The sequence below is a fragment of the Felis catus genome, chromosome C2 (genome assembly GCF_018350175.1).
Source record: "Felis catus isolate Fca126 chromosome C2, F.catus_Fca126_mat1.0, whole genome shotgun sequence".
NCBI lineage: Eukaryota > Metazoa > Chordata > Mammalia > Carnivora > Felidae > Felis > Felis catus.
In genome coordinates this window covers 1,932,557-1,956,012 of record NC_058376.1, presented here as the reverse complement: position 1 = coordinate 1,956,012, position 23,456 = coordinate 1,932,557, and the positions used below count along the sequence as shown (strand labels likewise).

At 51.8% G+C, this 23,456-nt stretch overlaps 3 protein-coding genes across 4 annotated transcripts in view; 1 reads left to right on the top strand and 2 right to left on the bottom strand.

Moving 5' to 3' along the window:
- TSPEAR (thrombospondin type laminin G domain and EAR repeats) overlaps positions 1-23,456 on the bottom strand; it is a 156,591-nt gene that overhangs the window by 117,635 nt on the left and 15,500 nt on the right. The gene's annotated exons all lie outside the window — the stretch shown is intronic.
- On the top strand, positions 405-1,259 carry LOC123379838 (keratin-associated protein 12-1-like). Its single transcript, XM_045036513.1, has one exon. It carries the CDS (start codon positions 546-548, stop codon positions 999-1,001), a length of 456 nt encoding a protein of 151 aa, XP_044892448.1. The 5' UTR covers positions 405-545; the 3' UTR covers positions 1,002-1,259.
- LOC101088509 (keratin-associated protein 12-1-like) lies at positions 13,605-14,434 on the bottom strand. Its single transcript, XM_003991381.6, has one exon. It carries the CDS (start codon positions 14,160-14,162, stop codon positions 13,875-13,877), a length of 288 nt encoding a protein of 95 aa, XP_003991430.4. The 5' UTR covers positions 14,163-14,434; the 3' UTR covers positions 13,605-13,874.

Here is a 23,456-nt window from a genome sequence, read left to right as displayed (position 1 = left end):
CGCGAGCCCTAGACGGCATGTAAGCAAACGAGCATGGCCATTTCCAATAAAACTTTATTTGCCAAACAGGCGGCAGGCCACCTTTGTCCCACAGACGTCTCTGCTCCCCAGTTTGCAGATCCCCACTTGAATGTTTTCCCGTGCAACATAAAAGCTCAAAACACATTATTGCCCCAAAGCCTCCACTGACGGCAAAAAGGAATAAAGGCTCGGCGCTGAGTCGAACCAGTGGTGCTCCGGGCACAGTATTGGCCTGGAGAAGTGACAGGGACCCCAAGTAAAGTCGAACCAGGACGTCCTGTTTACAGAAGAAGAAACTGGCCTCTAAGCTAAACATAATTTACAGCGGAGCGTCACACGGGGGAGGGCGTCTCAGGACAAGAGGGTATTGGGGAAACGTGGTGGGAACAGCCATGAGGAAGTCCACAGCTGTGCCTCTGGGTGGCCAGGACGCCCACGGCCCGGTATAAAGGCGGCCCAGGCAAGGAGCCTCCAGACATCCCTGCCCTCCTCCCTCCCGGACACCGGCCGAGCCCCACACCAACATGTGCCACACCAGCTGCTCTGCGGGCTGCCAGGCTTCCTGCGGCTCCTCCGGCCCCGGCCAGGCATCCTGCTGTGTGCCCGTGAGCTGCAAGCCCGTGTGCGTGCCCGTGAGCTGCAGACTCGCCGTGTGCGTGCCCGTGAGCTGCAGGCCCGAGTGTGTGCCTTCCTGCCAGTCCTCCACATGCGTGCCCGTGAGCTGCAGGCCCGCGTGTGTGCCCTCTTGCCAGTCCTCTGTGTGCGTGCCCGTGAGCTGCAAGCCCGAGTGTGTGCCCTCCTGCCAGTCCTCCACGTGCGTGCCCGTGAGCTGCAGACCCACCGTGTGCGTGCCCGTGAGCTGCAGACCCACTGTGTGCGTGCCCGTGAGCTGCAAGCCCGAGTGTGTGCCCTCCTGCCGGCCCTCCTGCCCCACCCTGGTCTGCAGACCCGTGTGCTGTAGCTCCCCGTGCTGCTTCTGACCAGGGGTCTCCTAACACCTGCTCCGGGGGCAGAGGGGGCCCCACCCGTGCCCCTCCGGTGAGGACCAAGTCTTCGCCCGGCCTCCAGTTCTGCGCGTGGCAGCTCAAACATTCCCGATGAGTCGTCTGAACCCTGGGGCGAGGACGGAGCAGGACGAGCCGGGTCCCCCTGTGACCCTGCGTGTCTCCGCCAGGGTCCTTCTCTGTCTCCGGCAGGGAACCCAGCCCGTGTGAGCCCAATAAATCGTGCCTTCCTGAGGCAGCTTGCCCCTGTCTTATTTTCACAGACTTTGAAGTTCTTTCCTCGACGGCATATACAAACCATAAGCGCGGCCGCCCCTCCTCAAAGAGCCCCCTTTCCAACAGCTCAGCTGGAGGTGGGGGCTCCTCGGAGGCCGCAGGGGGGCGGTGCCATCCACACACCCACCACAGAGACTCACACTGCAGAAGGGGAAGTGCAGGGGTAACCCGCCCCGCTGAACAGGGGCCGGGAATCGGGCCGGGCGCCGGGCCTGACGTGGTGCCTTCGAGGATCGCTACAACAGGGAGGGCGGGGAAGCTCGCACAAACCCACCCCCACTACAAAGGGGAGTCTGACCATCCCGGGGAGGAGCAGCCGGAAGTGAGGAAGCCTCGCCCTCCAAGACCCAGGCCCACGGGCCTGCTCAGGACTGACCTGGGGCCAGAACAACAGAGCCCTCCTGCCCCTGACTCGGCCTGGCCGGCACGGCTGCAGGAGCAACAGCGGTCACTGGGGAGAGGCAGGCATGTGGAGGGTCCCCTCCGTGGGCGGGGCACACAGGGGCTGCTGGAAACTTAGGGCAGAGCAAGAACTCTGCGCCTCCAGCCCTCGCCCTGGGCACACGGCACTGGAAGCCCAGCACGAAGGAATCCGAAGTCTTAGGTACCTTGAAGGTCATCGCAAGAACAGCAACGCCCAAGCCAAGGTCAACATCTGAGCAGGCTGATCGAAACTTACCCCCCACCACCCTGGTGACCTGACAGAAGAGACTCACCCGTTTCCAGGAAGAAACACTGGGTATGTCCCTTTCAATTAATACAAGATATCTGATATTCAATCAAACATTAGAAGACATATTTTAAAAAAGCAAGGAAAAAACTCAATCCATTTTCTAAGAACAAAGCAATCAACAAAACTAGACTCAAAAATGACACAGATGTTGGAGCTATCAGACAGAAACATTAAAATAATGATGTTGAGCAAAATAAGTTGGAGAAAGACAAATACTGTATGATCTCACTTATATGTGAATTCTAAAACACAAACCAAAGGAAAGAAAACAAAACAGAACGAGGTGATAAATACAGAGAAGATACTGATGTTTTCCAGGGCTGGGGGGTGAAATGGGTATGGGGTCAAAAGATACAAATTTCAAGTTACAAAATTAAAAAGTCCTCAGGATGTAATGTATAGCATGGTGACTATAAAAAAAAGTGTTTATATTTAAAGAAATTAGGGAGAGAAATGTAAATATGAAAACAGAATAAATGTATTAAACTAGAAGAAATAGACTTGAGGGAAACAAAGAGAACTTCGAGAAATCAAAAAAGTCAAGTGATGGAAATTAAAAACTCCGTGGACAACTTAAAACAGAATATTAGACACAGCTAAAGAGAGAATTAGAAAAATCAGAAGGCAGGTCCAAAGAAAGCATCCAGCATGCAGCAAAAGAGAGTCAAAGTGGCAAATAGGTAAGAGAAGTTAAGAGATGCAAATATTTATGGAGGACACGTGTGGTAAATCCATAAATAAAAGCATGAGAATGACAAATATTAAATTTAGGATGATAATTACCTGTGGGGAGGAGGGAAGCACTGAATTGTGTGGTGCAAAGAAGGCTTCTAATTAATTAACTAACTGTGTTGGGGCGCCTGGGTGGCGCAGTCGGTTAAGCGTCCGACTTCAGCCAGGTCACGATCTCGCGGTCCGGGAGTTCGAGCCCCGCGTCGGGCTCTGGGCTGATGGCTCGGAGCCTGGAGCCTGTTTCCGATGCTGTGTCTCCCTCTCTCTCTGCCCCTCCCCCGTTCATGCTCTGTCTCTCTCTGTCCCAAAAATAAATAAATGTTGAAAAAAATTTTAATTAACTAACTGTGAATAATACATAAATTGGGTTCTTGGACCCAATTTTCATATAGGTGTGAGAAGGCTTCCCCACACCTCCAACAAACAGTGCTCTGGGACACCCTCCCAGGGTGTCTTGGAATTCAACTCAGTTCTGACACTACCTACTTGGAGACAGTGTCAGATCCCACAGGTTAATGGCTCCGTCCTAGAGACTGACCCCCACACCACTTCAGATGCCTGCAGCAAGCTGAGCTTGTCACCTGTGTTTCTGACCAACCAGCTCCAGATCAGAGGTCCTTGGGTTCAACTGATTTGTTTAGAGCAGCTCACGGAACTCAGAAACAGCCAGATGGAAGGATGTGGAGGGTAAGGCGTGAGGAGAGCACGTGGAGCTTCCATGCCCTCCACGCTCACCATATCACAATATAAAAAAGATCAGATGGAAAACCCAAAAGATTCCACCAAAACACTCCTAGAACTGATCCATGAATTCAGCAAAGTTGCAGTATATAAAATCAATGCACAGAAATTTGTTGCATTCCTACACACCAATAATGTAGCAACAAAAAGAGAAATTAAGGAATCAATCCCATTTACAATTACACCAAAAACCATAAAATACTAGGAATAAACCTAACCAAAGAGGTGAGAAATCTATACACTGGAAACTATAGAAAGCTTATGAAAGAAATTGAAGACACAAAAAAATGGAAAAATATTCCATGCTGATGGATTAACAAATATTGTTAAAATGTCAATACTACCCAAAGCAATCTACACATGCAATGCAATCCTTATCAAAATAACACCAGCATTCTTCATAGAGCTAGAACAAACAATCCTAAAATTTGTATGGAACCAGAAAAGACCCCGAATAGCCAAAGCAATCTTGAAAAAGAAAACCAAAGCAGGAGGCAACACAATCCCGGACTTCAAGCTGTATCACAAATCTGTAATCATCAAGACAGTATGGTACTGGCACAAAAACAGACACTCAGATCAATGGAACAGACTAGAGAACCCAGAAATGGACCCACAAACGTATGGCCAACTATTCTTTGACAAAGCCGGAAAGAATATCCAATGGAATAAAGACAGTCTCTTCATGCAGAAGAATGAACTGGACACTTTCTTACACCATACACAAAAATAAACTCAAAATGGATGAAAGAGCTAAACATAAGACAGGAAGCCATCAAAATCCTAGAGGAGAAAACAGGCAGCAACCTCTTTGACTTCGGCTATAGCAACTTCTTACTCACATCTCCGGAGGCAAGGGAAACAAAAGCAAAATTGAATTATTGGGACCTCATCAAAATAAAAAGCTTTTGCACAGTGAAGGAAACAATCAGCAAAACTAAAAGGCAACTGACAGAATGGGAGAAGATATTTGCAAACAACATATCGGATAAAGGATTAGTATTCAAAAATCTATAAAGAACTTATCAAACTCAACACCCAAAAAACAAATGATCCAGTGAAGAAATGGGCAAAAGACATGAACAGACACTTTTCCAAAGAAGACATCCAGATGGCCAATAGACACATGAAAAAATGCTCCACATCACTCATCATCAGGGAAATAGAAATCAAAACCACAATGAGATATACTCGGCAATCAAAACAAAAAAAAAAATGAAATCCTTCCATTTGCCACAACGTGGATGGAACTAGAGTGTATTATGCTAAGTGAAATTAGAGAAAGGCAAATGTCATATGACTTCACCCATATGAGAAATTTAAGATACTAAACAGATGAACATAAGGAAAGGGAAGCAAAAATAATATAAAAACAGGGAGGGGGACAAAACATAAGAGACTCTTAAATATAGAGAACAGAGAGGGTTGCTGGAGGGGCTGTTGGGGGGGGGGGGTGGCTAAATGGGTAAAGGGCATTAAGGAAGACACTTGGAATGAGCACTGGGCGTTATACATAGGGGATGAATCACTGGAATCTACTCCTGAAATCACTGTTGCACTAGATGCTAACTAACTTGGATGTAAATTAAAAAATGAATAAATATAAACAAAATATGTAAATAAAACCCAATTAGGAAGACCAGTAGGAACACTGCATTCATGTGAGCAGAACATTACTACCTTTTATGTGCTTCTGTACGTGGAGGCATTGCTTGTTAGTTAGTTGGACTTTTTTGTATAGAGAATACTTTTCAGGGGTGCCTGGGTGGCTCAGTCAGTTAAGCATCTGACTTCAGCTCAGGTCATGATCTCACGGTTCGTGAGTTCGAGCCCCGCGTCGGGCTCTGCACTGACAAATGAGACTGTTTGCAGCCTGCGAGGCCGAGCGCGCGGGGCTGGCTGCCGCGCTGCCCTCACTGCTGCGCCCGGGATGTTGGGCCAGAGCCATGAGGGAGCACTCCTGGGTCAGCGCCACCGCGGGGAGACCGGCACCAAGCTGGCACGGGGTACGGCGGAGCCCGACTGGGCCGTTCCCCTCGGCTCCGTGGGCTGGCGCTTTCTGCCACCGATCCGCCCTTGGCCGAGAGCAGCGCGGCCTTCTCGTCTGAGCGCGGCGCCTACAGGCTCCTTGGCCAGTGTCCCGAGCAGCGCCTGTGGCCATCAGCACCTCGGGGCTGTGGTGCTCCTGGCGCGTTTCCCTTGGGGACGGAGAGGAGCAGGACACCGCCATGGGGCCCTTCCCTGGCCCTGACACCACATCCGCCCCGGGGCCCGGGGTGGACGGCTGTGTGCCATCAGGCCGGGTGAAGGTGCCGCTGCAGACGGAACACAGGAGGCCGCGGAGGGACGTGTGCCAGGAGCAGGTGCACCGTGCTGTGCGCTCACAGCCGCTCCCTGTTCTCAGCTTCTCCCGGCGGGCCGGGCCTCCTTCCCCTTCCCCTCACTTGCAGGGTGGCCCAGTGCCCCCATCCACGAGGCGCTGCGGCTTCAAGAGCCCCGCTGCACGGGCGGCCGGAGCTGGGTTTGAGCGGCAGCCCTGCCATCTACAGACTGTCACCTGGGACAGCCCCTCCGCAGCCTCCGCGTCCCCATCTGTGACGGGGGTGCTTGCCAGTGCCCGGCTCCGGAGGCCGTCGTGGGTGCTCAGCGAGACGCCGTGCACCGTGAGCTCAACGCCAGTCCTGGCGCACCTCTCCAGAGGCTCACACCTGCAGTCCGGGCTTTTCAGAGTCGGCACAACTACAGAAGCGGAAGCGTGAGCTCGCGACACAGACGCGACCGCATGAGCGCACACGTCCGTGCGGGCAAAGTGCCACAGAGGCAGCAGCCGCCCGAGAACCTCACGCCGTAGAAATCCCACCACAGACGTTGAATACATGAGCTTCAAATGGGTGAAACTAAGAGATGAAACAAGAAACACGAAAGAGGAAGAAGGTTCCATTTTTTTTTAAGATCCGTGCACTCGGGAGAACCAAATGTAACCTCTAAAGCTAAAACGGGTGAAACCACTGAAGCGAAAGCCCTCTGCGTGGAGAGACGGCGGGGCGGGTGCACTGCCACGGGCTGCCACGAGCCACAGCACTGAGCTGCAGGGACCCCGTGAGGACAAAGCGTGGCCCGGAGACTTGGAAGATAGACGGAGAAGACCCGGTAGTCGATGAATTGCTCTTCCAGAGGAAGAGACCAGAGAGAACTAGGGGCAGAAGCTGTCTTCTAGGGATGACGAAGGACGTCCTCAGGTCCCAAAGAGCAGCACAGGCAAGTGCGAGAGACCCAAGTCCCCCCCACATGACGAGCACCGGGAGTTCTCAGGACAGAATGTGCTGGAAGCAGCCAGAGAACAGCCCAGCTTGCCCACGGGGAGCGGCTGCAGTGGGCTCCATAGCTGCCCCCGAGGAGGCAGTGAGACAGATGGAAAGGTCCGCGTGCCTCCCTCCACCTCCATGCACGTTCCCGGGCAAGCTCACTCATCAGCAGTGCACACACAGGAGCACCTGCAGGACGCCCCCAGGGAGGAGCACCAGACCCAGGGGGAACCATCGGGGAGGTGGAGCGGGGCAGTGACTTAAGAAGCTGGTAGATATGTGGATAAACAAATATTAACTGAGGAGAATAGCAGCAATGCTAATTAGTGGGGTTAGAAAAAATTTAAAGGCAAACCAGAGCCCTGGACAGACAATGTCGGTAAGCTGGAGGGAACCTGCTTTATGTACAGGTGAGAAGGGACATGACTGATGCCAGACCACATGAGGGATGCCCACGGAAATCTTAAGGACCGCCAATCCAAGAATAGAAAGCATAGGAACTTCAGAACCAGAGAAGACAGAAAACAAAAGGAAACTTGTAAAATGTCAACATGACAGCAGGTAGAAAGGGACTTTGAGAAGCAGCATGGAAAGGTGGGGCAAAGACGATCACAAAATAAGATGATAGAAATATATTCAAATATATTAGTGATCATAATAAATATAAATAGACTAAACTCTCCAGTTAAAAAACAGAGATCGAATCTTTTAGAAACGAAATTCAGCTCTGTGCTATTGTGGTCTGAGTCAGGGTACAGGCTGCACCCCTCCCTCGGGGCAGTGCTGGGCCTCTGCCCAGGTGTCCACGAGGCTCACTGGACATGGCCACGCTCCTTGCTTGTGCCTGGTCTATGGCAACTCGTGCTGCAACAGCAGGGCTTCGTGGTTGCAGCAGCAACCGGGAGGCCCTCAGGCTGCAGACAGCTGCTGCCTGGTCCTTTACCTAAAAAGGGTGCCAACCCCTGGTCCAGAGAATGCAGACAGACCAACCCCTGGTCCAGAGCATGCAGACAGAAAGGTTGAAAGTGAACAGAGAAAAAGGGACACCTAGCAAACACTAACCCAAAACATCTAGTACAACTATTTTAATAGACAACACGTTCTTGAGGGTAGAAAGCACCGTTACTGATGAAGAGAATGTCTCAGTGGTGATGATAAAATCCAACTCTCCAGAAAGACAGAATGATCCTGACCTTCTATGTACCACAAAGTATAGCCTCAAATATCAATGTCTGGTGCATTCCAAGGAGGAGTGACAGCTCCTGTCACAGGGAGACTGTGACACACTGTCCTCAAACATGACAGGGGCAAGCAGAAAAAGGACATCGATGGTCAACATATTCAGAATTCGACAAGTGGCAAATACTTTTCTTTAGCTATAGATGAGACACAGTATTCTGTCTCAAAAACCTCCCAGTACCCGGTAAGATAGCGGGTATTTTATTTTCAGGTTAAACATTATATTTATGTATTTCATTGTGGCCTAAAAATCTGAGCTCATGGTGTATATACACTGACTCCTTTATACCTGTCAACAAAGAATTTCAATGAGACTGAAAAAAAACTGGTTTCTGCCACAATGAATGAGGCTCAGCCATAGCAGGTCAGAAATATGAATTTATTGTCGCTATAAAACAAGGGGCCGGGATTTCCCTGTTGGCTTCCTTCCACTCTACGACATACTGAAAGCATCTGTACTCGGTTTTCCGAAGATTTTCTATGGAGAGTGTCATGGAAATGTTGTTAAAGTTACTCGGTATAGAAATAGCAAAATCACAGGCAGAAATTAATGGAATAGAAAATAATCACACCACACAGATCAACAAAGCCAAGGATGATTCTATGAAAAAACAACTATGTGACAAGACTGGCCAGTGGAATAAACAAGAAAGCACAAATAAAGACTACTAGGAAATTAGGGATAAAAAATGCGACAGGACTACAGATATAATGGAGATTTTTTAAATAATGACTATTATGAACAACTTAATCCCAATAAAATCTCTAAAAATATGTAACTTTCCCAAATTAGCCATTTAAAACTTGAATAACTTTAAACCATTAAAGAAATTGACTCAGGGGGCGCCTGGGTGGCTCAGTCAGCTAAGTGTCCAACTTCAGCTCAGGTTGTGATCTCGTGGTCTGTGAGTTCGAGCCCTGCGTCGGGCTCTGTGCTGACAGCTCAGAGCCTGGAGCCTGCTTTGGATTCTGTGTCTCCCTCTCTCTCTGCTCCTCCCCCGCTCACATTCTGTCTCTCTCTCAAATATAAATAAACATTAAATTTTTTTAATGTTTAAAAGGGTGCACAGTTTATGATGCCTTGTAAATGTTAAAAACACACTAAGGAATGTAACACATTGTCCCAGAACATGGATGAAGAAACACCCTGCAGTGACCACCCCAGCCTCAAGTAGGGTTCCTGTGGGGGGCACTAGGGAGGCCTTTCCAACCCAGTAAAACTCTTTTCCCTTCTCTGGACTCTGCCAGCAGCCTTTTCTCACCATGTGCCTCTCACACGGCAAAGTAGCCAAAGGTTCCCAAACCGGCGTCCTGTGTCCTGTGTCCCGCCTACACTGTGAGCTTCACGGGAATTCCCATCAGCCAGTGTGACAAGGGACCCGATAAGCACAGCACAGTGTGTGAGTGCCGCGCGTGTGTGTGTGTGCATGTGCATGCATGTGTGTGCCCTTGTGTGCACCTGTGCGTACATGTGTGCCCTGTGTGTGCCCACACGCGTATGTGTGTGTGCCCTTGTGTGCAGCTGGGTGTGTGTGCACATGTGTATGCACACGTGCGTGCCCCGTGAGGTGCGGGTGGCCCTGTGTATGACAGTCCTCCTGCCCTGCCCTCGCCTGCATGCCTGTCCCCTTTGGTGCCCCCACCTGCTGCAGGACATCCATTCCCGGCCTCCAAGTCCTGGAGGAATCACTCCGGTCACATCAAGGAGCCCAGTGAGATCTGTCCCGTCCCGACCCACACCAGCCTCCCCTCTCCACAGACCTCCTTCCCGGGACGGGTGGAAACACAGCCCACAGGCCCCGTTTCGGACTTGCTCATTTTCTTCCCTTTATCGTGGCTTTGAAGAAAATCGCACTTTCCTGGAGGACCTTTTCCTAATTAATACATTTGTCAGATTTCCATTCTCCTCTTTGGGTTCTCATGTTGTAAAACCTCATTCCTAAGACATGCCCGATGTGGAAAAGCAGCACCACAGAACAGAGGCTCCGAGTGGCCTGAGGGTCCCATAGGCTCTGAGCAGGCTGAGTGGGGCCTCTGGGGAGGAGCTTCAGGGGGTGCTGTTATGTCACTGTCCGCACCCCATCTCTACTCTGTGGGTTTCACCTCCCACTGCTGGCTGGGGAAACCAGATGCCTCGTGCATGTGTGTGCGTGTGTGTAGGAGGGCCATACACTGGTGTGTGCACGGTGCATACATATATACTGTGTGTGTGTGTGCATACATACATCATATGCAAGTACGTGGGTGCATGTCTACATACATCCGAGTCAACTGGCTCAGTTTACCAAAGTCCCCCAAATTCAAACAATGTAATAGGTTCTAGTCCGTGCAGCTAAAAGGTTGTAAAAGCAGTTCTGCAGCTCTAAGTTTATCACCTGTCCCTAAGGAAGACTAAAGGGGCTGGAAATCTCAGACGGCCAGTAGTGAGACTGCCCTTGGAAGTACTGGTGCCTCCAGGACGCAAAAGCCACATCCACAGAACCAGAAAAGACCCCAAACAGCCAAAGGAATCCTGACAAAGAAAACCAAAGCTGGAGGCATCACAATCCCAGACTTCAAGCTGTATTAGAAAGCTGTCATCATCAAGACAGTATGGTACTGGCACCAAAACAGACACTCCGACCAATGGAACAGAATAGAGAACCCAGACATGGACCCACACACGTATGGCCAACTAATATTTGACAAAGCAGGAATGAATATCCAATGGAATAAAGACAGTCTCTTCAGCAAGTGGTGCTGGGAAAACTGGACAGCGACATGCAGAATGAACCTGGACCGCTTTCTTACACAAAAATAAAAATATACAAACATAAACTCAAAATGGATGAAAGACCTAAATACGAGACAGGAAACCATCAAAATGCTAGAGGAGAAAATAGGCAGCAACCTCTTTGACCTCGGCCTCAGCAATTTCTTACTTGACATGTCTCCAGAGACAAGGGAAACAAAAGCAGAAATGAACTATTGGGACCTCATCAAGATAAAAAGCTTCTGCACAGTGAAGGAAACAATCAGCAAAACTAAAAGGCAACCGACAAAATGGGAGAAGATATTTGCAAACGACATGTCAGATAAAGGATTAGTATCCAAAATCTATAAAGAACTTCTCAAACTGAACACCCAAAAAACAAATATCCAGTGAAGAAATGGGCAAAAGACATGAACAGACACTTCTCCAAAGAAGACATCCAGATGGCCAACAGACACATGAAAAAATACTCCACATCACTCATCATCAGGGAAATAGAAATCAAAACCACAATGAGATACCACCTCACACCTGTCAGAACGGCCAACATTAATGACTCAGGAAACAACAGGTGTTGGCGAGGATGTGGAGAAAGGGGAACCCTCTTGCACTGCTGGTGGGAACGCAAACTTGTGCAGCCACTCTGGAAACAGTATGGAGTTTCCTCAAAAAGGTGAAAATAGACCTACCCTACGACCCAGTAATCACACTACTGAGTATTTACCCGAAGGATACAAAAAATGCTGATTCAAAGGAGCACACGCGTCCCGATATTTATAGCAGCACTATTGACAACAGCCAAATTATGGAAAGAGTCCAAATGTCCATCCAGTGACGAATGGAAAAAGATGATGTGGTATATATAATATATATATATATATATAATGGAATACTACTCAGCAATGAAAAAGAATGAAATCTTGCCATTTGCAACTACATGGATGGAGCTGAAATATATTACACAAAGTGAAATAAGTCAGTCAGAGAAAGACACATACTGTATGATTTCACTCATATGTAGAAACAAAACAGATGAACACATATGAAAGGGGTGAAGAGAAGAGAGGGAAACAAACCACAGAGACTCTTAAAAAAAATTTTTTTTTTACCATTTATTCATTTTTGAGAGACAGAGAGAGAAAGAACATGAGCAGGGGAGGGGCAAAGAGAGAGAGAGGGAGACACAGGATCCGAAGCAGGCTCCAGGCTCTGAGCTGTCAACACAGAGCCCGACAAGGGGCTCAAACCCATGAACCAGGAGATCATGACCTAAACTGAAGTCAGACACTTAACCAACTGAGCCCCCCAGGCGCCCCCACAAGAGACTCTCAATGACAGAGAATGAGCTGGGGGAGAATGGAGGGAGGTGGGTGGGGGAGGAGCTAAGTGGGTGATGGGCACTGAGGAGGACACTTGTGATGAGCACTGGGTGTTGTATGTAAGGGATGAATCAAAGAATTCTACTCCTGAAACCAACATTGCACTGCATGTTAACTAAAATTTAAATTAAAAAAAAAAAAGCCACATCCAGAGAGCTGACCTGCCTCCCGGCCCCCACCGGCCTCCTCGGGAGCTCAGGGACAATGGGGCCTGGGGGTGGGGTCGGGCAGGATCCAGGTACTGTGACATCTAGTCACCGCAGAGCTGGGTGAGGAGGAAGGACTGAGGCTCCGGAGGCCATCCCTGGGGTGGGAGGGCAGCCAGGCTCCAGTCCGCAGTGCAGGCCTCTCGACCTCAGCCGGGAGCAAAGCCGGGGGGCGGCGGGGGTGGGGGGAGGTGGCGGCAGACTACACTGCCGGTGGGTCTCAAACGCACCCACTTCTCCGACTCAGAAAATTCATTACAAAACAACCCCCAGAAACCAGGCATGGAGGTGCAGTGGCTTTGGAGACAAGGTGGGTGAGAAGCCGGTGTCCCTGCCTCTCCACCGTCGCCCGGGGCTTGCGGCAGGTGCGTGTTCCCGGGGGTGGGGGGGGGGGGGGGGCAGGCTCCCATGCACCTGCCCACCAGCCTGAGACTCTGCCAGACAGACAGAGAGCCTTGCCGGGGGACGGGCGGTCGGCTGCCCCAAATGGAAAGGTCACAGGTGCCAAAGGAGGGCATGGACAGTCCACGGCCAGGCCCTCCGGTCCCCTGTTCCCTCGGCACCCACACCTGCCCATCTACGGGACCAGGTTTCAGCCGAAACAGCCCCAGCATGGAGCAGGCGGGAAGGGTCAAGAGGACACAGGACACGACGTGGGACCCGAGAGAAATCCTAGCAACAGTGCTCGGAGTGAAGAAAGCAAGTCCGAGGCCAGGGGTGCAGGACAATACCTTCCGACGTCCCTCAGGGCCCTGCATGAGAAAACACGCGCTTCGGGGCCACGCAGAGGTGACTCCGCTCTCTTTTTTAGAAGGTAGCACACGATTCTAACAGCGGTTTCCCTGAGAAGCCCGGGGTGAATTACCGACGGTGCTCTAGCTTCCACGTTGGGTAGTGGGTTCGTGGGGTTTATTATAATAATAACTGATCATCGATCAATTAACACTGGGCCGCACGTGGACCAGCGACACAAGTGAATCATGAACTGAGGGCCGGAACTGACAGCCAGGGGAAGCAAGAGCAGCCTTGGAAAAGGGCGAGTCGCTGGCCGCGGCCACACGCACCGGGCCACGGGTCATGGGGGCCTGAGGCCGGCGGCCACCCCCTCCACCGGGAGCCCCCAGCGCGGACGAGCCGCCTTGAGGAGGGGATTAGCCCTCCCCGCTCCGTAGCGCCGACTCAGTGGGCAGGAAACGTAGAAACAGAGAGACAGGGGTAGAAAGCTGCCTCAGGAAGGCACGATTTATTGGGCTCACACGGGCTGGGTTCCCTGCCGGAGACAGAGAAGGACCCTGGCGGAGACACGCAGGGTCACAGGGGGATCCGGCTCGTCCTGCTCCGTCCTCGCCCCAGGGTTCAGACGACTCATCGGGAATGTTTGAGCTGCCACGTGCAGAACTGGAGGCCGGGCGAAGACTTGGTCCTCACCGGAGGGGCACGGGTGGGGCCCCCTCTGCCCCCAGAGCAGGTGTTAGGAGACCCCTGGTCAGAAGCAGCACGGGGAGCTACAGCACACGGGTCTGCAGACCAGGGTGGGGCAGGAGGGCCGGCAGGAGGGCACACACTCGGGCTTGCAGCTCACGGGCACGCACACGGAGGACTGGCAGGAGGGCACACACGTGGGCCTGCAGCTCACGGGCACGCACACGACAAGTCTGCAGCTCACGGGCACGCACACGGGCTTGCAGCTCACGGGCACACAGCAGGACGCCTGGCAGGGGCCGGAGGAGCCGCAGGAAGCCTGGCAGCCCGCGGAGCAGCTGGTGTGGCACATGTTGGCGTGGGGCTCGGCCGGTGTCCGGGAGGGAGGAGGGCGGGGACGTCTGGAGGCTCCTTGCCTGGGCCGCCTTTATACTGGGCCGTGGGCGTCCCGGCAACACGGGACAGAACAGTTGTCTTCCTGGTTTGTGCTGCTTCCGGGCCGTCTCCCAGAACTTAGTTTTCTGTTGCACGTGTTTTGTTTGTTTGGCGCTCGCCCGCGTGACTAACTGCCCCTCCCCACGCTCGTGTTGCACTTGGAAACCTGCCCGAGTGTGTCACTGGCGCCTCGTTCCTCACCATTTCACACGAGCTACGTTTGCGTGAATCTGAAAACGCGGACCTCCCGACCTCCCTCTGTGTGCGATGACGTCCCCGAACAGCCTCTGCCCATCAGGAAGGCTCCGGGGCAGACACGGGGAGATCGAGAGTGTCGGGCTCACGTCCGAGTGTCCCAGAAGCTGGAGGTCACGCGGCGGCCGGTACACGGGAAGGACACGGTGACCACTGGCCCACAGCACGGGTGTGGACTGAGGGCACGGGTCATGGAGAACTCCTGGCGGGCAGTGACCTCTGATCCTCGTCGTGAGAAAAACCTCATCATTAGAGAAGCAGGCTGCACAAAGCCAGGGCATCCGCTGCACAGGGGTGCGGCCCTACAGGAAGCAGGGGCGTCCCCGGGAAGCGCGTGAGGACCGGGGGGCCGCGGATGGACACACAGGGTCACTTGGGACCCGGGTGACGGGCTGAGTCAGCGGTGGGTCTTCCTCTCCTCCCTGGGGCTCTCGCCTGACGTCTCGGGCCTGAAAGCCGGCCTGGAGGAGCACTCCCCACCCTCCTCGGGGCTCTGGCCTGTGAACTCCAGAGAGCGCCTTTGGATGACCTCCATACCTTTCCTACAAAGAATCCGAGGTCTCTCCTGCCACCTGCATGCCCCCCGCCCCGCCGACAGTGAGAACACCCCGAGAACTTGATGGCGTTTCTGAAAACGCTTCTGCAGGAGGCTGCTGCATCACAAGACTCAGGACTGGTTTACGAGAATTTTCTGGCGCACGGCCCCAAAGATGGACACACAGCTCGGGGAGGTGCAGGCACCCCCACAGAGGCATGCACATCCGGGCCCAGACAAACACTCGTGGGCCTCCCTGTTTGTTAGGGAGACACCGCTCCCCACTCCGAGGTCTCCTCCGTGAGGACTGACGTCCGTCAGTGTTCCCACCCCCCGCTCCACTCCTTTCTGCTCGCAGACTCTGGGGCCCGCCCGCCTGCAGAGAGCGCCGGCGGGGGTCTGCCTGGACGGGGCCATCTCAGCGTAAAACCGTGACCTCTTTTGGGCGGGGGGTGTCATCTACGGTTTTCCAGGACAGGCTGTCCCTGACAGGAGTCTGCCTGGTTCTGTCTCAGCAGCCACACACCTAGCCACGTCCTCCAACCGTTCTAGTGGCGATAGGGGGGTAAGAGAGCCCGGTAGCTGCCTGTCTCCGTGGGGCCCACACCGAGGCAGACAGGAATGACACCTGCAGGGCCCCTCAAGCCACAGCCTTTGCTGTGTGGACCAGGAACCTCCCAGAACAGACAAGTGTTGAGTCTGGAGAACGGAACGATACCGGGGAAACTCGCGGAGCGCTGGTAGTCTAGCGCTCCCTCAACGACACGACCCAAGAACAGCGACGAGCCTTCTGTCTTCGGGCCGCGGCCGGTCCGACCGACACAGACCGGCTGCTGAGAGGAAGAGTGCACACGAGAGACGCTCGGCCTTCGCCCGGCTCTGCCCAGGCCAGCATCCCGAAGGCCGTTCAGTGGGCTGGGGTTTTCGCAGAACAGACGGCCCGCTTGCCGAGGAGGAAGGCCCCCCGCGCTCGGGCAGCAGAAGCAGCTAGAATCCCAGGAGTGGGGCATCAGGAGGGAGGGAACGTGCGTGAGTCTGCGTGAGAGGCTGCTGTAAATCTGTCCAAGGTGGCAGGGTTGTCTGTGCTCGGGGCAACACCACCGGAGGCTTAACTTTGAGCGTGTGCCGCAGGACGGAGGGGGAGCCCCCACATGCTGCTAGGACCCCACACGGTCAGGCGTCCGGAGCAGCGACCAGACCCACAGGAAGCCCTACTCCGGGCCTGCCCCAACAAAGCCAACCGGTGGCAACATTTCCAGAGAAGACGGTTGGAATTCGACCCCCACCAAGACAAGGAGCTTAGTAATCCCCCTGGGCTTCCCGCAGAGCCACCCTGAGCAGGTGTAAAACCTGCTCAAGTTCAACATGATCAATTAATAACTGGCGATCACCCAGAACCAAAGTGAATAGGCAGGAAAAGAGAATGCAGGCCTTCTAAATGTATCACCGTAATTAATTGCAATATACAACAACAAAACCACTGGCCACAAGAGGCAGAGAAAATGCAATCCACCAGTTAAGGAAAAAAATCAATCAATAGTCGTGAAACCCGAGATGGCCCGGACAGTGGCTGGGCAATGACTGTGGAGCAGCGACTGTAGATGTTTCAAGAATCCAAGGAACAGATGTTCGAAGAATTAAAGGAAAATATTACTTTTGTGAGTGAATGGATACGGAATGTTAGCAGGTAAGTGGAAACTGCTTTAAAAACCGGGAATTGGAACCGAGAAGCACAGCGCTTGGAAATGAAATATCCACTGGGAGGTCCCAACGGCGGACCGACGACGGAAGTAATAGCGTGTGAAAGTGAATCCGCGTCGAGGGAAATTATCTAACCTGCAGGAGAAGCGAGAGTGAGGAAAAACTGAGAAGAGCCTGTGAGCCGGTATCTGACCGTCTAACACACAGGCAAGGTCACCCTCGGGAGGAGGGATGAAATCAAAGCCCAACAATGTGCTGAACACACGATGGACGAGCTTCCAAAACCTGGTTTTAAAAAAAGACACCAGGGGCGCCTGGGGGCGGGGGCTGGGGCTCAGTCCGTTGAACCTCCGACTTCAGCTCAGGTCACGACCTCACGGATCATGGGTTCGAGCCCCGCGTCGGGCTCTGTGCTGACAGCTCGGAGCCTGGAGCCTGCTTCCGATTCTGTGTCTCCCTCTCTCTCTGCCCCTCCCCCGCTCTCGCTCTGTCTCTCAAAAATGAATAAACGTTAAAAAAAATAAAACAAATAAAAAAAGAAGGAGAAGGAAGCTGCTGACTTCTCGTCAGAAGCGGCACAGAAGTGGCAACGGTGTTGAGGTGCTGGGGACAAGCACTGCCCATCGAGAGCTCCATGGATAGCAAAAAAGAAGTCCTTTGAAACCGGGTGAAGCGAAACATTTCAGAGAAAGGGAAGTAAAGTGGCCCTCGCAGGAGGGAAGCACCGCAGGGGGGCGGGGAAGGTGGGGTGGGCTGAGCGCACAGGTGGGAAGAGGGAGCACGGGAGCGGAGGGGGGAGGAGCATGCAGACGGGAAGAGGGAGCACTGAGGAGGAGAACACAGGCAGGAAGAGGGAGCATGAGGGTGGATGGGGGAGGAGTGTGCAGGTGGGAAGAGGGAGCATTAGGGGGGAGAGGGGAGACTGCAGGTGGGAAGAGGAAGCACGAAGGTGGATGGGGGTGAGCGCCAGCTGTGTGCCCAGCTCCTGCCAGCTGGCCTGCTGCGTGCCCGTGAGCGGCAAGGCTGCTGTGTGTGTGACCCCCTCCTGCCAGTCCTCCGGGTGCTGCCGGCCCTCCTGCCCCACCCTGGTCCTCAGGCCTGTTCCCTGCGGCACCCCTAACTGCGGCTACAAATCACCCGGAGCGTGAGCTCTCCCGCCACATCTCATGATGGAATCCCCGACGGGGCCGCACTCCACAGACGCTAGAATCCCCACCCAGTGTCTTATCCATGAGAGCTCAGGAGCTATTAAAAATCCCTCTCTCTGCTCAGCGCTGTCTCTTTCTGTGAGTGTCCCCCAAAGCCGTTTCTCCCTGTCACCTGTCCCCTTGGACAACCCGATGTCTGAGTACGACTCCTGTCTTGGGTGGCCTCCTGGGGTGGTCACGCCCCTCGGCATGCTGGGGAGCCCCTCTGACAGAAGCGGCGGCCAGGCTGTCAAACCCGACGGGGCCTCCCTTCCCCCCATTTCAAGCGAGGACCTTCGTGCTGGGCTCCTCAGGGCCTAGAAACTGCGCAACAAAGGGTAAGGAATGGAGGGGGGGCACCGCCTGAGTGACCGCGGCTGCTCACAGTCATATGCGGGCTTTCCAGAGCAAGGAGGGGTGCCTGGGGACTCCGTCGGTTAAGCGTCCGACTTCGGCTCAGGGCATGATCTCACGGTCTGTGAGTTCGAGCCCCGCGTCAGGCTCTGTGCTGACAGCTCAGAGGCTGGATCCTGCTTCGGATTCTGTGTCTCCCTCTCTCTCTGCCCCTCCCCTGCTCACGCTCTTTCTCTGTCTCAAAACCAAACGTTAAAAAAAGTATACTGCAAAAGAGGTTGCACCAAAGAGCCAAGGTGACAGGGACACAGATTTCAGCTCAAAGAACAAAAAGTTCCCTAAAAGCCAGAGCTGCCCTGCAAAATAACAGGCACCCGGGGACCGTCCTGGCTTCCGGGCACCGAAGCCGTGAAGACGAGGTCTGTTTCTTCCACTCTCTCAATAACAGACAGAACTGCAATCAACCCACACGCCCATCAACAGGGATGGATAAACACCACGACAGTCACACGAATCAGCAGTTAGAGGACCGCACTGTTTAGTCTCAGCAACACGGTGTTGGTGAGCAGAGTCGGGCAGAGAGCGCCCGCCACACGACTGTGTCTAAGTGAGGCTCTGCGACAAGCTGAACTACTTTACATGTTTAACGGCCAGAACACGGGCTGCTTCTGGGGGGTTCAGGTAAACTGACCAGGTGGCAGAGGACATTTGGGGAGGACCGTTAGGGCCAGGGCCGAAAGGGTTGGGCACAGGCTGTGTCCAGGGCCCCGATAAGGTTGGCTGCACAGTCCAGTGGTGGGTCCCAAGAGGGTTTACTCAGATGCACGCATTTGTCAAAAGCCATCAAATGACACACGTAAGAGGCACGGTACTTCACACACAAGAGCACAGAAACTCCTACTAATGGGATGCTTCCTAAGTGTTTGAGTGAAGCGTACTGTTGTTTGCGACTGACTTGGCAATGTAGAGGGACGGTCTGTGGGTAAGAATCTGGGAAAGGAAGTGAGGCACAATGTTAGTTGTTGACTGTAGAACGGGATATGTGGCTACACGCTGAGTGATTCTTTCAGTTTTTCTGTATGTCTGAGATTTTTTTCACAATAAAATGAAAATAAAAATAGTTGAAAATGATGGTTGAGCTAAGTAGTTCAAAATAAAATTTCCCTTTAAAAAGAAAACAGAAGGCACAAATGGGATTCCTGCTTTGGATGGGAAATTTAACCAAGAGCTTTCATGCCGTGGCAGCCTAATATTCCAGGTGAACTGGGGTGAAAAGAGAATTTGGGGACCCCGCATTCAAATGAAATAAGGAGGACTGTGGGTCAGCCAAACCAGAGCGCCAGGGGGGAGTGGGAAAGCCAGCACTCCAAGAGAGCTGATGCTTCCATTCAAGATGGCAGGCTGGGCCTACTGTCCCCATCTCAACCTCCCAAGACCCGCCGTGGGGAGAAGTCAGCCTACAACGGGTGAGGGACGCAACAAAGCCAACGGGAAGCAGAGATGTGCCGACCTCCAGGCAGGGTGGAGCAGGTGGGAAGCCCTGGGCCCTGGAGCACGACAGCACCTGGTCCCCATGGGCAGGCCCGGTGGAGGAAGGTGTGTCTACGGGGGAGGGGGCACCCGGGGCCATCGGAGGCAGAGTGCCCAGAGGCTCTGCAACTCCCCAGAACGCCGCCAGTGTGTATCTCTAGGACAATTTAACACCTCACCCGGGAAAGGCTAAGGCTCCTGGGGGGCTGTTGACACCCCATGTACATAAGTCTCATCCTGGCTTCTGGGCTCCCAACTTTCTTATTCCCAGGTAAGCCCGCCACCTGGCAGGGCCCCACCCCCGATCCCGGAGCACCATGTCAACTTCCCTACACGGGTGAGGTTTCTCTAACTCAGCACAGACACGCAGCGGAAGGGGAGCCCGGCCGCCATGACCACTCCCACACTCACCCCAGCGTATGAGCAAAGCCAGTGGCGTGAGAAGGCCAGCCTGGGGTAGCAAACAGAAAACACACCCCAGAGCAGGCGGACAGCTCATGAAGCAGAAATCACCTTTTAACAAATCTTAAATACACTCAAAGACATTCAAGAAGATGTCACAGCCATAGAGCAAGGGGCGAGAGGCTTTGAAAAGGAACGGTTAGAAAACGTACCCCAAAAAGGTCTATTGTTGGTATTTGAAATGAAACAAAGGGCCTTGCAGGTGAGGCTGAGAAGTCTCTCAGACTTAGAACAAAACATCAAAGAGGCAGGAAGTATGAGAGGAAAGAAACCAGCCTGGGGACCCATCTGGGGGCTGCAGCCTCTGGTGTGTGGGATGCCGGGAGGAGAGGCAGTCAGGACACAGGGAGGATGAGGAAATGCATCCCCGGGGAGGAGCACTTCCCACAGTGGAAAACACGGTCCCCAGGTTAAAGGACTAAGCAACACCAAGAAAAGGAATGGGGAAAACCCAGACACATCCTGTTGGAACTGCAGAATGGGATGGGTAATAAGTGGTTCCCAAAAGCGTCTCCGGAGAACAAAAGAAGCCAAAAAAGTCACCTACGGAAAAGTAAAAATCAGACTGGCATCAGACTTGCCATCAACAGCACCGCACGCTTTAGCAAACTTCGGGAGCAGTGCTCACAAAGTCCTGGCGACAATCCAACCTGTGCTTCCAAACACGGGTGTGCTATAAGTAAACAGATGAGTAGAAAACTACGTAAACGATGCTTAAGTGAGTAGTAAACACGACAACACATTCTTGGCAATAGACGTATTAAATAAGCAGGAGTGTTTTGCTAAAACTAAGTAGCTGTATTTTGTGTGTACGTGGTCATCTGCTTTTCAACACTTTTTCAGGCAGTGAAAATCATATCCAAAAGAATAAAACACCTAGCAATAAATTTAGCCAAGGGGGTGAAAGACCTGTACACCGATCGCTCTAAAACACTGCTGGAAGAACCGAAGGAGACGAGGATAAGAGCAAGGACATCCCATGTTCATGGATGGGAACGCTTAACCTGAAGGTGACAGTACTCCCCAGTGTGATCCTTATCAAAATCCCAAAGCCTCTTTCTCTAGAAATGAAAAGGCTGAGCTTCAAAATCATATGGAACTGGTAAGAGTCTAGAATAGAATAAACTTGAAAACGATGAAGAACGTTGAAGGATTCACAATTCCTGATTTCAAAACTTACTACGAGAGTACAGTGATTGAGTCAGTGTGGCATCTGGCATATAGGACAGACATACACACTGACGGAGTAAAGCTGAGAGTCCAGAGATAAACCCATATATTTGTGGCCAACTGATTTTTGACAAGGATTTCAAGACTGTTCAGTGGAGAAAGAAATCATCTTTTCAACAAACGGTGCCAGAAAAGCCAGATTCCTACATGCAAAATAATGTAGTTGGACCCCTACCTCACCCCATATACAAAAATTAACTAAAAGTCATAAACATCCTAAATGTAAGCGCTAAAACCAAAGTGTCTTAGAGGAAAACATAGGGGAATCACTTCGTGACCTTGGATTTGACAACAGGTTCTTAGCTATGACACCAAAAGCATGAAGATCAAAAGAAAAAAATTAATTGGACATCATCAAAATTAAAAACTCTAGTGATTCAAAAGACACCATCAAGAAAGTGACAGGACAATCCACAGAATGGGAGAAAATATTTGCAAGTCGTATGTCTGATAAGAGTTTATAACCAGAAAACATAAAGAACCCACACAACTCAGCAACAAAAAGACATGTAACCCAATTTAAAGATGGGCAGAGAGGGGCACCTGGGTAGCTCAATCAGTTAAGCGTCCAAATTGATTTCGGCTCAGGTCCTGGTTTCACAGTTCATGGGTTTGAGCCCCGTGTCAGGCTCCACGCTGATGGCACGCAGAGTCTACTTGGGATTCTCTTTCCCTCTCCCTGCCCCTTTCCCACTCACACTCTCTCTGACTCTCTCAAAATAAATACACTTTTTTTTAAGTGGGAAAGGAACTTGAATTGATATTTCTCCAACAAAGCTGTACAGAGGGCCAACATGCACACAAAAAGATGCCCCACATTATTAGTCATCAGGGAAATGCAAATCACAACCACAATGAAACACTACTTCATATGCGCTAGGATGGCTAAAATTGAAAGAGAAAGAAAGAAAGAAAGAAAGAAAGAAAGAAAGAAAGAAAGAGAAGGATGAAAGAAAGAAAGAAAGAAAGAAAGAAAGAAAGGGAAGGAGGAAGATAGGGAGGGAGCAAGGAAGGGAGGAAGGAAGGAAGGAAGGAAGGAAGGGAAGGAAGGAAGGAAGGAAGGAAAAAAGAAAGCGAGAGAGAGAGAGGGAAGAAGGAAGGAAGGAAGGAAGGAAGGAAGGAAGAAAAGAAAGAAAGAAAGAAAAGAAAGAAAGAAAGAAAGAAAGAAAGAAAGAAAGAAAGAAAGAAAGAGAGAGAGAGGAAGGAAGGAAGGAAGGAAGGAAGGAAGGAAGGAAGGAAGGAAAAAAGAAAGCGAGAGAGAGAGAGGGAAGAAGGAAGGAAGGAAGGAAGGAAGAAAAGAAAGAAAGAAAGAAAGAAAGAAAGAAAGAAAGAGAGAGAGAGAGAGAGGGAGGAAGGAAGGAAGGAAGGAAAAAAGAAAGCGAGAGAGAGAGAGGGAAGAAGGAAGGAAGGAAGGAAGGAAGAAAAGAAAGAAAGAAAGAAAGAAAGAAAGAAAGAAAGAAAGAGAGAGAGAGAGAGAGAGAGGGAGGGAGGGAGGGAGGAAGGAAGGAAGGAAGGAAGGAAGGAAGGAAGGAAAAAAGAAAGCGAGAGAGAGAGAGGGAAGAAGGAAGGAAGGAAGGAAGGAAGAAAAGAAAGAAAGAAAGAAAGAAAGAAAGAAAGAAAGAAAGAGAGAGAGAGAGAGAGGGAGGGAGGGAGGGAGGGAGGGAGGGAGGAAGGAAGGAAGGAAGGAAGGAAGGAAAGAAAGAAAGAAAGAAAGAAAGAAAGAAAGAAAGAGGGAGGAAGGAAGAAAAAGAAAAAGAAAGAAAGAAAGAAAGAAAGAAAGAAAGAAAGAAAGAAAGAAAGAAAGAAAGAAAGAAAAAAGAAGGGACCAGTGTTGGTAAGGATGTGGAGAAACTGGAGCCCTCAAACATCATCACTGGGACTATCAAGTCGTGCACCAGCCTGGAAACATTCTGGCACTTACCACACGCCCCCAGAAACTCCACTCCTAAGAATATAC